Consider the following 18086-nt stretch of genomic DNA (forward strand, 5'->3'; position numbering starts at 1 on the left):
AATTAATTACTTCACACCAATACTTCTACTAGAGAGGGGGAGGACCATCCACCCAGCTCCTTCAGTTTTATGTGCTTTTAACATTTATATTTAATTAAATCACATTTTTTGTTTGTTTAACTTCTCACACGGATGGCTAATGCACCTCCACAGTTCATTCCCGAGTAAACTCACCATGCAAAAAGTAACAGTCACCATAGAAACCAGCGGTGGCTTACCAGTCACCATAGAAACCAGCAGTGGCTTGCTGGTCTTGATTCTGTTTTCAAGACAGAATGTTAACCACAGGACATTCCAGCTGTGACTCATAGGCATGACCAGAAAGCTTGCTGGTTTGAATCTGGTAAAACTATGATTTCTTCTGCTTTCAGCAAGCCTGAGATCTACTCCACAGAACCATCGAGAAGTTCTGAACGCTCTTAAAGAAACAAGAACCTACAGATGAGATTTTATCACCTTGAATATGAATTCTAGTTTGTGTCACTGCAGGTCTTTTTAAAAATAAAATACTTGAAATGATTCTCACTTTGCCATGTTGGCCATCATTTCAAATGTGATACTGTGTATCATAAGGCCTTTTGTGTTCAGTCTAGTCAGTTTGACTCTTAGGAACACAATTCATGTGTGATGTTTGTAATTCAAGTGTCCCTCACCCTCACCCTAACAAAAACATCTCAGCCCTTATCAGGACACACAGGGAAGGAGTTTATTGTCCAGGCTACACTTCCTAAAATGCTGGGCTGCTTGGTTACATCCTGTGTGTTTGACAATCTGGTACAAACACAGAAACCATAGTAACTTCAGATTTCAATTACAATATGAAACAATTCATAGGCCCCTCTCAATATTAAGGGCCCCCCAAAAGCAGATGATATAAAATTAAAGACACATGCAGTATGTTAGCAACTGACAGAGAAGGCCCAATTATTGTGATATTAACAGTTCTGTTTGTCTGTTATTCTTAGTGTGTTTGATTATGATATTTGTGTAGGTATGCAAGGTATGCAAGGTTATGCATGTGTGTGGAAGTCAGAAAACAATTCCCAGCAATGTGTTTTCTCTTTCTACCATGTGGGTTCTGGGGATTGAACTCAGCTCACCAGGTATGCACAGCAAGTGCTTTTTATCTGCTGAGCCTTCTCACTGGCCCAGTGAGATAGGTTTGGTTTTGTTTTGTTTGTTTTTAATTTGTACCATTGTATGTTTATATGTGTTAATGGTTAATATATGTGTTATGGGGTCCTGTATGTATACGTGCATATCTAGAAGTCAGAGGATAATGTTCAAGAATTAATTCTCCCCTTTACCACAGTATCTAGGAATCAAACACAAACTCCCAGTCTTGCATCACAAGTGCTTTCACTTGCTAAACCATCTCTCTAGCCCTGGAGATTAAAGTATGCTGGCATTTAGACACCGTGGAACACACCTTTAATCCTAGCACTCAGGAGGCAGAGGTAGGTGGATCTCTATGAGTCTGAGATTAGCCTGAGTTCCAGGACAGCCAGGGCTATGTCGAGACACCCTGTCTTTATTAAAAAAAAAAAAAGAAAAAAGAAAAAAAAAAAAACAATTAACCAACCAAAAAGCTAGGTGGGCTCCTTTGCATCACTGGAAATCAGAGTCTTAGTGAGCAGAGCCTTGTGTAACATGTTTTCTGACTTGGGCCCCAGCAGGTTGTCCCTTTACTAAACCCTTTTCAATTTTTTCTTTTTTGATTCTGGAGTTCAAACCTAGAATCTTACCACTGCTAGGCACCTACTGTAGGCACCACTGAGCTACAACCACAATCCAAAGTATTGTTTTTCTGTTCTTGAAGCATGTCTAGAAGTAAACCTCATTTTCTCAATCACAGAAGGTCAGTCATAAGACATGGAAGGCAAATTAAGCCTTTCTTGTATGATGCCATTAAACACAGGAATTTTTCATTACATCCTATTATATATAGAATGCTTGGAAACTTCCAAGGAATACTACTTCAACTCTTTTTTTTTTTATGTGACTGAAATAACTTAACTTAAACCTGGGCTGGTGAGATGGCTCAATGGGTAAGAGGACCCGACTGCTCTTCCAAAGGTCCGGAGTTCAAATCCCAGCAACCACATGGTGGCTCACAACCATCCATAACAAGATTTGACGCCCTCTTCTGGTGTGTCTGAAGACAGCTACAGTGTACTTACATATAATAAATAAATAAATAAATAAATAAATAAATAAATAAATAAATAAATAAATAAATAAGTAAAACTTAAACCCTTAAGGTACAGCAAAGATTCCCCTATCTTTATTAAAAAGTGAAACTGTAGTCAATAAAATGAAGCTGATTAAGACCCTGGGCAGGAGTTCTTGGATGGGCTCTTTGAAGTCAAGTGTCAATGATGGAAGAGCAACCAAGTCATTTTCTTGTCAAGGCATTTCTTGTGTGGGTAGAGTTGGGCTTAGCACACAGTCTTGTAGAAGTTACTTAACTTTTTGAATCTGAACTCTTTATGAATACGTAATTTTGGTATCACTTGGCACTTACAGCCTTGTGGCAAATGAGAAAACTACATGGAGACAAGGTAGAGCGTGTTTGAAAAGTTCTTTTAACTTTTGGTCTGATATAAAGGGAACACTACTTTTTTTTTTTTTCACTAAAGAAACCACCCAGAAGTAGCTTTGTGCAATGAAATATGAGTCTAGACAGCTGAGTCTGACTCATGTTTAACTCTTTACAGAATGATCACTGGTTGAGCAGGCAGGGAAGAAGTGACTCAAGCCTGGAGATGGAGTGCCCTTGCTTGCTTACTTGCATCCCGTTGCTGTGGTAACCTTGGTTTGAGTTGTGACTGCAGCCATTCCTCACATTCTGGGTGAGAGCCAGATGCAAATCACCCTTAGTGAGGGGAGGGAAATTAAGTCTATGTGTGGGAGGTGAAGAAGTGTGGTCCATCATGACAGAGGACAGCATAAGAGAGAGGACACCAGAAGGTGCTGAGGCTAGCATGATGAGATGAGAAGGGCCTGGATGAGCAGAAGGGGATATGCTTTTCCTTAGTTTAGTGGCCTTGCTTCTCACTGTCCTTCCATGCTGTGGCTCCTGCTGCTTATGCCCTGGAACTCAAGAGGGCAGGAGGTGCTGAATTCTTGAAACACCTGTTTATTCCTCCCCCGAAAACCACAACTGCAGAATGCCTATGGCACTGACTCATTATCTTTCCAGGGCTGTAGATGAAGCCATGGTATTGTGTAGGCTGGGAAGGTACACCACCTCTGAGTTCACCCCAAGCACAAAAGCAATCCTTATGGATGTTGTTAAGTTTTACATACACTATCTTGGTAAGCGTGACCTTTATAGGTCACTTTAAAATTTAAAGGTTTTGGAATGTTTCTGCAATTCTGCCAAATTAGAATTGTAGAGTAGAATACTGATACACAGTTGTCATTAGGAACAGGAAAAAGCCCAGGGCTTGCAGAATCTGTTGTTGAACTGCAGAAAGTAAAGGAGCCAAATATTGCTGAAGGTTGAGAATGTGTGATACACATGCGACAGTGCTCCACCATGGCTCTGTGGGGCCTTGGTGCCTCTCCCCACTAAACATGCAGCCACTCACTCCTGGCACACTGGCATCGGGGACTCCCACACACGTCCTCACTACAGGAAAAGCCACAATGCCACGTGCTATCAGGGTGGAGCAGGGCATGTGAACTGCCCATCTAAAGTCAACGGTTACTCATAATGCCAGGGTTTGCATGTGAGTGGCAAACCAGCAGATGACCACATTCTGAGTTACCCTGAGTTATTTTGTACCACTTTGAATTAGAGGTTTATCTCCAATCCAGATGGCTTAGTGGCCTCTCTGTGGACTGGCTGCTCTCAGTCTGCTCTTGTTGCCTGTATGGTTTTAAGTACTGCTTTCTATGGATCACTTATATCAGAAGGCACAAAGGCTGATTTAGATTATTTTTTGTTGTGCTTTGTTTTATTTATTTTTTTAATCAATGCATAAACATGCATGCAAGCTAACATTTACCTACAAAGATGTTTATCTAGAAAGGGCGCTAACTGTCTCACAGCAGCTGCAATGTGGCAACCACATGTGAACTTGGACAGTAACACATATAATAGATACGCTCCATAGAAAAATGTCATTACAGGGTAGAATGCATGGAATAATCTGTGAATATTAAAATAAAATAAGCATAAAAAGGAGAACAGGCAATGAATACCACTAAATATTATTGGAAGCAGTGGAACTTAACTTTTTTTTTGTTTTGTTACCTCTAGGCTTTTCTATGTTTTCTCAATCTCCTGCAGTGACTATGTGTTCTTTTTTGATTAGTTAAGTCTATTTTAAATACATTATCTCTGTAGAACTATTCACATCATAACATAAATATGTCTTAGTAATGTTTGCCATATTAGAATTACAAACTCCTCTAGGTTTCCAGTCACTCAGCTGGCCCACTAAAATGTTCTGCTATTTCCATATCTCTTTTCTGTGTTTAGAATCAAACATCAACATTTGTCTTAAAATGTTGTTACAGAAAGTAATCTGTTCCAGCGTTATTTTCAAGCCATTTAATCCTGAGCATATCCTTTTTCATGGTAACTATTATTAATTATTCTAATTCTTTATTAAAATGAAGTCTTTAGAAGTCCATGGACTTCTATAAATATTGAATTTTATGATCATTGATGGAGCAGTGAATAACTTGTCCCTCCCCAGGGAGGAGGGAAAGACTTTGAGAGCCAAACACACTCTCCTGTGGATACATATGGTTAGTTCCATAGGCTATAGCCTTCAATTGTCCTGTCATAGTAAAACACTAAATGCTTTAAACATATATTATTGTGCCTTCCAATGGCCTGAGCATCTGCTGCAGATGGAAAAGCTTAGTTCATAGAACAAATTAAAATTATGGAACCTTGAGCCATAGAGACCTAGAGTGCTTTTGCCTGCCTCTTCTTCCAGGTTGCCAGAAGAAAGAGTAAGCCTGCTAAGTAAGAACTAAAATTAAAGTGTTTTCACATGTTTTAATGTATAAAAAGGAAGCAGAAGGGAGCTGTGAACAGTGGCCCCCAATATAGATCAAATAGATATGAAAATGCAGTGATTATTCTGCAAGCCAACTTTAAAAGCTAATATATGTATGTTTGTATGTATGCATGTATGTATGTATGCATGTATGTATGCATGCATGTGTGTATGCATGTGGGTATATAATGTCTCTAATGCTGCAATTGGAAATCTTCCCCATTTAAAAAGTTAAACCAGAATTCCTAACTAAGATTTATGATATTTAAAACTTAACCTTGTGACCAGCATTTCCTACCAGTGCAGTGTGCCTGTATGCATGATCCTCCCTGTGCAGTCTGCATGCACCCATGGTCCTCCCTTTGCAGTGTGCCTGTACCCATGGTCCTCCCTGTGCAGTGTGCCTGTACCCATGGTCCTCTCTTTGCAGTGTGCCTGCACCCATGGTCCTCCCTGTGCAGTGTACTCACAAGCATTGATAGTAGATGCCTCTGGACTTTTCTGCTTTGGGCTTAAGTATGGGAGGAAGAGAGGTGGAAAGTTGTGGGAAATAATGTCAAACTTTGTGCATGTAAAGGGATTTTTAAGTGGCTTAACGGTAGTTTGGGAAATTGTGGTAGGTTTTGTTCTTATTCATCTGAATCCTATGCTTCAAGTTCGAGAGGCTATGAGGAGCAGAGACCAGAGCTCTTTTGAACCAAAGGCTGGTTGTTTGAAGGCTGCAGCTCTGCATCATTTTATATAGCAAACTAGTCAGTTGAAAATTCTTCATCGTGAGGATGGTCAGAAAAGGGCAACGATTTTCTTTTCTTCTCCCAAAGACAGGGGTCTTAGGTAGCCAGTCTGATTGTAAATGGATCCTCCTGCCTCAACCTCTAAAGTGCTGTGATGTGTGTGTGTGTGTGTGTGTGTGTGTGTGTGTGTGTGTACCACCACTCTCTGTCTGAAAAGAATTTTGATCGCCTAAAAAATAAAGAATTCATATATTTTTATAATTTAAAAAAAATCGCCGGGAAGTGGTGGCACACACCTTTAATCCCAGCACTTAGGAGGCAGAGACAGGAGGATTTCTGAGTTCAAGGCCAGCATGGTCTACAGAGTGAGTTCCAGAACACAGCCAGGGCTACACAGAGAAACCCTGTCTGGAAAAACAAAACAAAACAAAAAAATCACATTTTACCCAGACAATTTTGGAGTCAACATCTTGTCTAAGATGCATCTTGGACTGCTTAATGACGTAAGAGAGATCAGCTTCATTGCTATACTTTTCAAAATTCTGAATGTGGATTATCCTAGTAGAAAGCTATATTCTCCCAGCTGGTATGGAGACAAAACTAAATGTCTGGCCTATAGAATGCACTTAAACTCACTTGTGAGTGGCAGGTGCTCTACTGTAAGCAGGGCTATTAGCAGACAGCTAACGTTGTGGAAGCCCACTTCCTCTAAAGGACTGTTCCAGGAAACATGACTCATCTGCTCAGGAAATGAGCAAGGAGGCGCGCCCTGATCAAAGAGTCAAACCCACTGTGGCTCACACACACAAAACCTCTTCTGCTTCTCTGCTTTGTTCTAACCAGGAAGGGAGCTTTTAATTACCAGGCTTCAGACAGAGAAGCTCTGTGGCTTTTGGAAGAAGGCTGAGAGGCAGAAGGAAGGAGCTGTGCTGTTCACACATGGGGACACTCTGTGTACAACTCTGTTATCATAAAGGGGAAAATGTTTGTAGACTATGGCTTTTGGGGTGGACACATAAGTATTTATGTGTGAAGGGTGTATTTTTGAGCACGTGGGTCTAAGCACATGTGAATGCTGCTGTGTGCAGGCCAAAGATCAACACTGGATGTCTTCAATTGCTCTCTACTCTGTTTAAGACAAAGTTTCTTCCCAATTTGACTAAGTTGGCTGGCCAGATCCAGGGATCCTCCTGTTTCCACATGCCTATCCCAGTGCTGGGGTTACAGAGATGTGAGGTGTACTATCACACCCAGCTTTTTACACAGGAGTCTGAACGCAGGTGCTCTTGCTTGTGTGACAAATACTTAGTAACTGAAACAACTCCCCAGGTCCCAAATACAGCTTTTGACAGTGCAAAAGGCTAGGGGCTGAACCATAGTCTGGGAGATTCTTTTTTTTTTAATATTTTTTATTACATATTTTCCTCAATTACATTTCCAATGCTATCCCAAAAGTCCCCCATACCCTCCCCCCCCCCACTTCCCTACCCACCCATTCCCATATTTTTGGCCCTGGCGTTCCCCTGTACTGGAGCATATACAGTTTGCGTGTCCAATGGGCCTCTCTTTAGTCTGGGAGATTCTATTCATGCTAGAATAATAATGCACTGTTTATGGGCATGTGTCCTATGCTGGGCATTACTGGGGGTTAAAATGCCTAGCAACTCTGCAATGAAGTCTCTACAAACTGAGGTGAGTGCAAGTGTAGTTAATGCAGAATTGTGAAATGCATCAATGATGCAAAGAAAACTGATTGTTTTCTTCACCCCAATTTTCTTTCTAAAAGCCAAAAAATGTTAAATTGTAGCAAATATACTCATTCTTTGTTAAAGGATTATAGAGAAGCACGGAGCAGTTTTTAAGGCCGTTACTAACAGTTTCCAAACCTTCAATGTGTCAATGGAACCTCTCCATTCTGTTTCCTCAAAGAGCTTCAGTTAAATCAGTAGACTAGAATATGGGTGTTGTCATTTCTCATTTATACTTTGTGCAAGGTGCCAAGATGCATCGAGGAAGCTGGCTGCAGTCATCAGCAAAAAGAAAAGGAAGAATTCTAAACGAGGGGCCACTAATTCCCTCCGCCTGCAGGATGGATGCACTATGAATCCCTATGGCTGGCTCAGGAGCTCTGCTTCGATTAGTACCGCGAACAGCAGTTAGCATTGTTTGCTGTGTGCTAGGCCCTGTTCTCATTCTTTGTGTGTATTAGCTCATTTACTTTGATTGTTCCATTTTACTGAGGGAAATGACACCCAGAGACTGAACAACCCATCCATGGTTATTCAAGCTTAGATTTAAACCCAGGCTTACTGGCTCTAGAATCTTCTTTCTAAACCGTCATGCTCTACTGAGCAGCATAGAAAGGACTGAGCAGGTCTGCAATAGAGCCCGATGCTTAAGGGTCACTTCTAGCCAGGGAATATTTGAGGAACATGAAGCTTTATTCTTACCACCCCACAGCTGTCAGCAGGCTCAACTGATTTGATTAAACCCTCCTTGAACAGATTTGATTCTAATAATGGGCTCCTCAACTGCACAAGTAAGAAATTTCATTTCCAATGATATTTTTCAAGGAGAACTAAAGAAGACTACTATTAGACTGACAACAGAATTTCTGGATCTTGAGAGATTGTTCGGGAACCCTGCATGGAAGCAGTTGTATGGACATGTGACCAGCAGTTATGTGCAAATACAAACATGTTTTTTCATTTCCCTTTTTGGAGAGGTTAGGAAAAAACAAACTTTAACTGGATAGAAACTTCTGTCTTTAAACAGATTCCAAGAGAGAAAGAGAAGACAAAATCCTAAGCAGAGCTGCATCTGTGGACTAAGGGGACGTGGAAGTCAAAGGCCACCCACAGAGAGCTCTGGGGCTGCTGAGGATTCTAGCTCTCTGCTGGGGGAGGAGACAGATGCCACTGGGCTGAGCTGCTGGTTAGCTGGAGGAACACAGATGGCATGTTCAAGAGAGGGATACTGCACTAAGGGTGAAAAACATCTTCCTCAAATGTCCAAGAATGAATGCTAAGTTCTCTCTGCAAGGATGGAAGAAGAGTCAAGAAAGCAATTCTAGAATGTTCTTAAAAGTCCTCAGTTTGAACATTATTTCTCCACAGCAATATGGGGCTTTGCCCCATCTCCTCCGCTTTCCACCTCAAGCCCAATAATGGATCTCCATATTATTTGAGTAGCCACAATCATTTTTAAAATATACAGATCTGAAAACAGCATGGTGGTACTTGCCTGCAGTCATTACACTCACCAGGCTAACACAAAAGAATTAGGAGTTCACGGCCAACCCTGGCTCAACAACTGCCCCCCCCTCAAAAAAAAAAAAAAAAAAACTCAACCAAAACAAACCAAAATAAAACAAAACAAAAAGCACACACATGTTCAATAAGGGAAATATTACACTATGAAAATATCTATTTGATCATGCTATTTCTTTTATCTGGCCCTTGAGAGACTTACAGTTCTGAAAAGGAACACTGAAATTCATGACTTTCTTATTGATACCCTAGAGGCCCCTTGTAATCCATCTTCAGGTGTGCAGAGTCAGCTTTCTCTTGTCAATCCTCAACCTCTCTGATGTCTGGGGATCCTTCTTCCTTGGGTTTGTGTTCTCTGGTCATCAGAAAAGCTTGATTGCTTCCCTGTCTGATGCCTTCAGAGCACCCATCAATAGCCCTCTCAAACAGATAACGCAGCCTACGATAGACTCTTTATTGTGTGATACGTTAGCATCTGTTTCATCTAGTATGACATGAAAAACTAATGATATACAGTTAATTTCTACAGTTTAGGAGTCTAAAACATCTTCTACTGTCTGGATGGTGAATTGTAGGCTAGTGATAGCTTTAAAAAGCAAATAACTAGCCCCTTAAGCTGTGTTTATCTCAGCATTTCTCTCATTCAGTACAACTCAAAGCTCTTGTTTCTGTGGCATATAGCAATGTGGTTACCCTGAACAGACTTCCCTGTTGTCTGTGTTCATGAATCACTGTATGGAAAGCTAAGAATACGTGTTATGACTCTGATGTGACTGAGCAATGAATTTGCATGAAGCATCAGCAAGTGGTATGAGTTTGACACAAAACCCAAATAGCACTGTGGGTGATTAAAATACCATGTGATCCACAGTTGTGGGATGGGAAATATCTTAGGACACAGACAGGGAGTATGGTGCCAAAATGGAGAATTCAGGGACATTGGTGATGGGCTTGTTAATCCCTTTCTTATTTGAAATGCATTATTTTGTAATTGAAAATCGCTGTAGCATAGTGGTTGTTTTGCAATTAAAAAGAGGACGTGAGAGTGAAATATATAATGACATAAACATCTGGTGAGTAGGATGACATCAGTAAGGATTTGGCAAGAGATGAAATAGATTGTATACACTGGAAGGAAATGTATTTGACAGAAAGCACTGACATAATCAGGAAGAATTTGAAACTTCCTTAAATTGAAAGGGGAAAAGGACAGGAAGGGAGGAAAGGATAGGATGGAAGAGAGTGCTGGCTAGTTTAATGTAGACTTGACTCAAACTAGAGTCATCTGCAAGGAGAAAACCTCAATTGAGAAAATGTCTCCATAAGATCCGGCTATAAGGCATTTTCGTTTATCTATCTATCTATCTATCTATCTATCTATCTATCTATCTATCTATCTATCTATCTATTTTTATTAGGTATTTTCTTCATTTAGTGAAGGGAGAGGGTCCAGCTCATTGTGGGTGGACCCATTCCTGTAGTGGGTTTGGCCTAATGCTGCTTGTATTTTAATGCTAATTTGGGCCCTCCTAAACTGTTGGCAGGAGAATATCTCCTCCTTGTAGCTATGGGAAAGTAAGTGTACTACCTGGTTTTGTGTGTCAACTTGACACAAGTTGGAGTTATCACAGAAGAAATGCTTCCATGAGATCCAGCTATAAGGCATTTTCTCAAGGAGGGAGGGTCCACTGTGGATGGTGCCATCCCTGGGTTAGTAGTCTTGGATTATATAAAAAAGCAAGCTGAGCAAGCCAGGGGGAGCAAGCCAGTAAGGAGCACTCCTCCATGGCTTTTGCATCTACTCTGTCTCCAACTTCCAACCCTGTGTGAGGTCCTGTCCTAACTTCCTTTGGTGATGAAAAGCAATGTGGAAGTGTAAGCTGAATAAACCCTTTCCTCCTCAACTTGCTTCTTGGTCATAATGTTTTGTGCAGGAATAGAAACCCTGACTAAGATAATAAGATTCATTTTAAAGAGAAATATTTATTGTACACAAAGGCACACACTAAGATACCTACCAGAACACTTGTAACTTACCAATAGAGTTTTGAAATGAAGATATTACCATTAGTAATGACTAAAGTCAGCTCTATCTAATGAGATCCCTAGTGGATTTTGGACTGCAGCTAGATTTAATAGCCAGTTTTAAATGTTATAGTTCTAAATCATTAGAGACAATTTTTGAAAGTTCAATCATCTATCTATATCTGTTTGTGTGTGTGTGTGTGTGTGTGTGTATGTCACTTGTGTGGGTACTCTGTGCATACATGAAATGTTAAAAAGAGAATATCTGGTGTCCTTTATCATTCTCTGCTTTTTTTTTTTTTTTTTTTTTTTTTTTTTTTTTTTTTGCTAGAGTCTCTCCTTGAACCTGAGGTTCACATTTTTCTTAGCTAACCTGGAAGTAAGAAAACCCCATAATCTGCCCCAGCAAGTTTTTCATCTTCCATAGCTTTCTTCCATATAGTTCTTCCATAGATTTACAGGTATCCTATCGGATCTGAACAACTCTAGCCTTCATGCTAGTGCCACAAGTGTTCTTAACCACCAAGCCAACTCTAAGTCCTAGACTGCAGTCTTTACAAAGGAAAAATGCTGACACCACACGGAGACATTCAAATAATCTGCAGAAATGGCACTTGGAAGGCCAATCAACCATGTGAGCCCCTGTTAGATGTCATGTTTGCACAAAACCATAGATTTTGTTGAATTATTGCCATGGTTATTTCTCAGAAATGAGAAGTGCTATTGTGGATTCATTGTAATGCTGTAAAAGGAGCAGTTGTTGTGGAGGTGACCAAATGATTGGGTCAAGTGGTACACTGACTATAAGGACTGAGACAACTGAGCATGCCAGTCATCAACCTATGATTTGGGTGACAGATTTCAAAGTGACACAAAAGACTATATATCTCAATATAGGTCAAGAAACAAAGATCTGAAGGAGGGAAAAAGAAAAGGAAAAGAAACTTCCAGACAAAAGATAGATTATTAAAAAGTAAAGCATGCTATGAATCAGAAATGGCATGGATGTGGAAGGGTACCAAGGAGGAAACTTCTGAAGGAAGGAAGCAACCTGTGGGGCTCTCTGACTATCCTACTAGTGTGTGTGCAAATCAGCTAAACTTTGGGTTTAATGTAAATAGGAAAAGGTTTCTAATTTTTAAAGCTATGGTTGACTTAAGAAGAGGACCCTGGCCGGGTGTGGTGGCGCAAACCTTTAATCCCATCATTCGGGAGGCAGAGGCAGGTGGATTTCTGAGTTCGAGGCCAGCCTGGTCTACAAAGTGAGTTCCAGGACAGCCAGGACTATACAGAGAAACCCTGTATTGAAAAATCAAAATCAAAACAAAACAAAAAGAAAAAAGAAGAGGACCAAGTTGGTTCAAGTTGGTGGTGGATACCTTCAGCTAAAGAAGAATTTGACACAGAGAAGGAAGATGAGAAATTGATTCTGAAACTGGAGAAAGAGACATAGAATTTCCATTCAGGAGATAGGCCAGTTACTTGAATTGAATCTTTTCAGAAATGAGTGAACTCTATCATGCAATAACTACTCACACAGAAAAAAACAAAAACAAAAACATGTCATCTTGGTGACAGTTTGGTTGTTGTAAAATATTTTAGAATGACAGTGAAACTGTGACCCTGCTGGGAGTTTTAGCCACTCTTACAGACACCATATATGAGGACTGGCATGCCCTGCACAAGTAAGCTATTCCCTCACCTTTGCTGCTTCTTTTAAAACATTGAACCCCTGATATTAAGTGCTTGAGGTTAGTGTCCTATGCACAGCCATGGCTTCAGTGTTCGTGACGACAAGGGCATAGAAACTCTAAGGAGCTTCTGGAGAAAAGACTACACGGAAACAGCCATGGAGAAGCAACCGATCTTCACAAGAAGAGAAAGGGCAGAGTTCACTCCTGGGCCTTTCCTGGGTTCTCAGCCTCTCCTGTATGGCCCACGCCTCTCACAGCAGCAATCCCACACCAATGTCTTTTCAATTGGCAAAATATAGAAAAGTTCTGTCCTGACATTTCATAAACAGGCGAGAGTGACATGAATTTCAGCTAAAATTCTAAATTAGACCCTAAAAGGAATTATAGGATATACAAGAAACTGTGATTACAGTAGAAGACTATTTCCATGAGGAGACCATGGTAAAACATTCCTGTGCCTCTTGGCAAGAATGTCATAAGCATAGATGTGAGGGGCCCATGAGCATTCCCTCATGATTTCTGTGAAAGTGGCAGAAAGTTGTGAGATGCCATCTATGATGTGTGAAGGCCCAAGGCACAGTGCCTAGTGTTCAGCCCACCTGACTCTCAGTACCATTATGCTTACCTATGAGAAATCCACATCTACAAAACTTTTCTCACCTGTAAAATGAGGACAATGTTTTCCTGTGTTACCTAGCTATAATATATGCTTAGTAGATATTAGCTATATTAATATTTCCTAGATATTTAAATAGCAATATTTTCTAAATATTCAACTATAGATCCATTTAAACAAAATCCACTGTGTGAGAATATTTAAAACAGAGGCCATCCTGTGTGATTTTTTTAATCAATTATTTTTGAAGAAGTTGTATGTCCATTCATAATAGATAATGAATAACATTCTAAAGAGTAATGGATATGCACTTAGGGGGAACATGGTATGAAGAAATTACCAGACAAATTTCAATATAACTTACTAGGAATAATGCCCTTTGTGACTTTTTAAAAACTACACGATCAAAATTGAATAAGATTTTTATAAGCCACAGAGCTTATTAGCTATAACAACTCACCTAAGAAGCAACTTGGAGATTATAGGTCTTGCTATAACTTGATTGGAACATCATATAATGTCTATCTATAATACCAGGAACATAATATACTCTCATACAAGTCAGCTCTGTCCAGTTTAATGGGAGGTGCTATCCACTTTTGGGGTCACATTTAGGACAGTCTGCCATGCAAAAGGACATATTAGAAGGACACCCCCATGAAAGCTGCATGAGCACCAGGTAAGGAAATAAAAGGGAGGGTTAGAGGAAAGAGGCCATGGCCTCACATACTGGTTTGAGGCAAAGAACTCAGTGGAACTTTGCTTTCTCCCCAGTATGTCTCCCCACACCCATTTGCCTCCTGCTATTCCCCAGCAATGGCCCTCCTTGGTCACACTTATCTTCCAATGAATTTTCACCATCCTCACCTCCCTCTCTTGACCCCTCTGATGGCAATCTCTTTCACCTTCCATAACCCTCTCTTTGTTTCACTGAGGCAACCCCTTTCTCTGGCTTCTTCCTCTCACTCATATGCTCCTGTTGACCTAACACCTGCCACAGGGTTCATACATAAGAGTTGCTTCTGCCTGTATCCTCAGTCACCCAGTAGAAATGTCCTCTAAGTGGAAACTTAGGACAAAAATGAAGACAAGAGTGAGATCAAGTTAGGAAACAGAACAAATCCTTGACGCTGACTTCACAAAGCTGCACAGGCAATGTCCAGCTTCCCTAAACAAGCAACCAGCACTCGCTCTGAGACACTAGTTCTAAGCCTGAGGGGTTTAGTTTGGGCCAGAGGATAAAACATTAAAGGGTAGGTTTGTTTCCCAGTGAGGTGTGGGATAGACCTAATCCAGTCTTTTTATAGTTTCAGTTTTATTAATTCAAAATAATTAATTTCTGGCTCCAGTAATTGTCACTCATTGGGAAATTGCCTAGGGCACTTGAAGGAAATGGGAAAGAAAAACAGCATTTAACTAGAAGTTATTAAAATAATGGAAGCTAGAAATTTTATGCCTGCAGGGTTTTTTTTTTCTCCTTAAATGGTTGCGTTTTGAAATTTTCCATCATAGACCAGCCTCTGCGTCTCTGCTCTGCTCTTGCCTCTTGGCTTATAGCAATGGAAAAAAATCTCTTCCCTCTGGCAATTGTGTCATTCTTTGGAAGTCTTTTCTGAACTTCTGGTTCTCATTCTGTGCTTGGACGCGTTCACCATCAGTATTGCACAAGACAAGTGCCATGCCTGGAACACGACAGGCACGCCATCGCAAGGGGCCTCTGATGAGCTGTTTTGTAGCCGTTGGAAGAAGTATTCTTAATTGAGTTTTTAAACACCTCTCAAAATGACTTGAAGAGATTTTTGGGAGCATTGCACTCTCGGGCCAATCCAAAAAAGTGGGATGTAGTTCCTGGAAATGTTTCCTCTCACTTCCTCCCCATTCTTTCTCCCAAGTAAAGACCAGTCCAGTCCCTTCCTCTTCTTATGCGCTCTCCTCCCGGTACTATCTCCAATCCCAACCATGGTATCCACTTAGCATGGAGTTTTTTATGTATCCAACGCTTGGCATCTGTCCCAGGTTGTGGTTTGTGCTCAAAGAGGTAGGACTGTACCGAAAGTGTAGGAATTTACAGAAAGATTTGCATTAAATGCAGTTCTTTCTCATTAATTAATAGCGATTATGAGACTACAGCTGAAATATGGCTATGACTTTTTACCCTCAGATTCTCAGACTTGTGCAGAGTCTCAGTGGAAAGTGAGGGCCTGGCCAAAGTTAATAGCAGATAGCTGGTACTTTGAGAAGTCAGGAGTCCAGGAGATGTTGAGAGCCCTAATTGGTAAAACTTGCTATTTAAACCATGAGTCAAGTCTCCTCTGTGAAGAAAAGTATAATTCAGTTATATAAACAGGAAAGGCAGTTCCTGAGCTCCTGCATGCTTTTGACTCGAGAGGAAGAGGACCCTAGAACCATTGACAAGCCAGCCATGGTGATGTACACCTATTATTCCAATATTTGGGAGGTGGAGGCAACAAAAACATGTTCTCAAGGCCAACGTCAGCTACATAGCAAGTTTGAAGCTAACCTGATCTACAAGAGGATACTCTATTTCCAAACCATGAAAGCAATAACAAAGAGCATTCCAAATTTATGCTTGTAAATCTAATGTGTAACACATCATAGTTTCTTAGGGCAACAAATACCTATCACTTCCTGATGTGCGAATACTATTTCTGCATGCTGTTGCTTCTACATATAAATGAAGGGATGTTTTATGTTTGCTTGATTGCTCTCTTTTTTCACTGAGACAGAGTCTTTTTATTTCCCAGGTTGGCCTCAGGCTAACAATACTACTGCCCCAGCCTCCTAAACCCTGAGATTACAGATCTGTACCACCGTGACTTGCTAAAGTTTTTGATAATTTTTATTATTGTTGTTAACCCACGAGAACTTTTCCCAAAACAAAAGAATATCCTTATATTCTTAGCTTCAAGCAAAAGTCTCTCAAAGACAAGATATTCTGTCTTCTTTGTGTTGAAAGCCAATTCAGTACTTAGAAAAGGCATGGTGATCTCAGACAACAGTGTGATCACATTAATCTTTTAGGAAAATTGGTGAAAGAGAGTTAAGGAAATGTGCAAGAGGTTGTTTTCCCTGGGGATATGGCTTTAGTTGACATGTGTTGATGCTGTAAATCATTGCAAGGTAGATTTCCAAACAACACAAATCATATTTTTTGCAACATGTATTGAACATGTATGGGACTTTGAACATCCTAGGCAAGGACTCTACCTTTAGCTACATCCTTACTAATAATCTTCAAAATGCTACACTAAGCCATTGTTACATAGTTGGTGGAAGACCATAAAAAATGACCTGTGTAGTCCGAGCAGGTCCTCTACACTTCAGATGGGGACACAGTAGTATCATATGTTACCAGCACAGAGATAAATAAAAGAAATATGTCAGCTGACTCAAAGGGCAATGTCATTAATTATGGAAAATAGATGTCACATACATGCCAACTTAGATATGATACATGAGAATATAAACCAAAATAAAAACTAATATTCACATGAGTGATTATTAATATTAAACTAAACCAAATAAATTTCTTCCTAATTTTGAAAATCTATAATCCTAAAAGTTGCATATGCAAATCATAAGAACAACTTTCTCAAGTGAAATCTCCTATGACTAAAATAGCATATTATCAAATAGTCTACATTTCTTCACTATTAAATTCCACATTTAATAGTAAAGCAACTTTTATTGACTAGGATTGCATAAAGAAACTTGAATAAATGTTACATGTTAGACATATAGACATGTAAAATATCTGTTTCACAAAAGAAAAAATTGTTTCAAATGAAATTGAATTTTAAAATATAAAAATAATACTTAATATTTAGAAAATTAAGTATTGAGTATATTCAAACATTTTCTCTTATGCACAGAGATCAGACATAAAAGTAACTAACAAGATAATAATTTTAAGTTAAGATTGAAACGGTGCAATGAGAGACATGAAGCACACCCATTCACGTAACAGTGATGGTGATATACTTCAGACAGACCGGACAGAGCTAGGGATTTGAACCTGAAGAGTCTGAAGGATGTCTAGCATAGTTTTGTTTTCTGGATAGGAACATGGAATTGCTTATTGAGCTTCAAGACACTTACCTCTAAGTAATCTGTGGAGCAGTTTACGTAATTTTCCACATCAAATTCCAGAAATGTGTAGTTCACCGTGTTGCCTGTTGTTGCTTGGATGGTCCAGTTACAACGTTGGTCTTTATCGTAGGGATTTGGGTAATTTATGCTCTCCAAGATGCCAGAGGTTTTATTCACTATTACCACATTGTCACATGCTGGGGGGGAGGAAAAGCCAAGAGTGTTAAGAACTCATATCTATATCATAATGTCTCTAAGATCAATGTGAAATTCCTTTTTAAAAGACATCTAGATTTTTCCACTTTCCACTCTAGATTAATAAATATATATGTATACACGACATGTCATTTTTATGCTGAAGAAGTCTCCAGTTACAATAATGTAAAGTAATCGGTAACTTTATGTACTGAAGTGTCATAAAAAGCTACATTAAAATAGACATGCTATTCCTATATATTGATATGGACAAATAACTTGGTTTTATTCTAATCTCTCTGCTGGAATTAGAGATGTGTAGTGAGCATTTTGTGCTTCTGTTTTCAAACCTTTCATATTTTAGAGAAATTAATATTCTAATGTTAGAATACAGCCACTTAGAATATAAGTCCTTTGTGAATGTC

General features: G+C 39.7%; 1 protein-coding gene across 1 annotated transcript in view; it reads right to left on the reverse strand.

Moving 5' to 3' along the window:
- The window catches only part of Cubn (cubilin (intrinsic factor-cobalamin receptor)), a 215539-nt gene that overhangs the window by 130859 nt on the left and 66594 nt on the right, over positions 1 to 18086 (reverse strand). Inside the window, exon 27 of the mRNA NM_001081084.2 lies at positions 17476 to 17663. Coding sequence (NP_001074553.1) covers positions 17476 to 17663 — 188 coding nt within the window. The remainder of the gene's footprint in view (positions 1 to 17475; positions 17664 to 18086) is intronic.

Source organism: Mus musculus, chromosome 2 (genome assembly GCF_000001635.26).
Source record: "Mus musculus strain C57BL/6J chromosome 2, GRCm38.p6 C57BL/6J".
Taxonomy (NCBI): domain Eukaryota; kingdom Metazoa; phylum Chordata; class Mammalia; order Rodentia; family Muridae; genus Mus; species Mus musculus.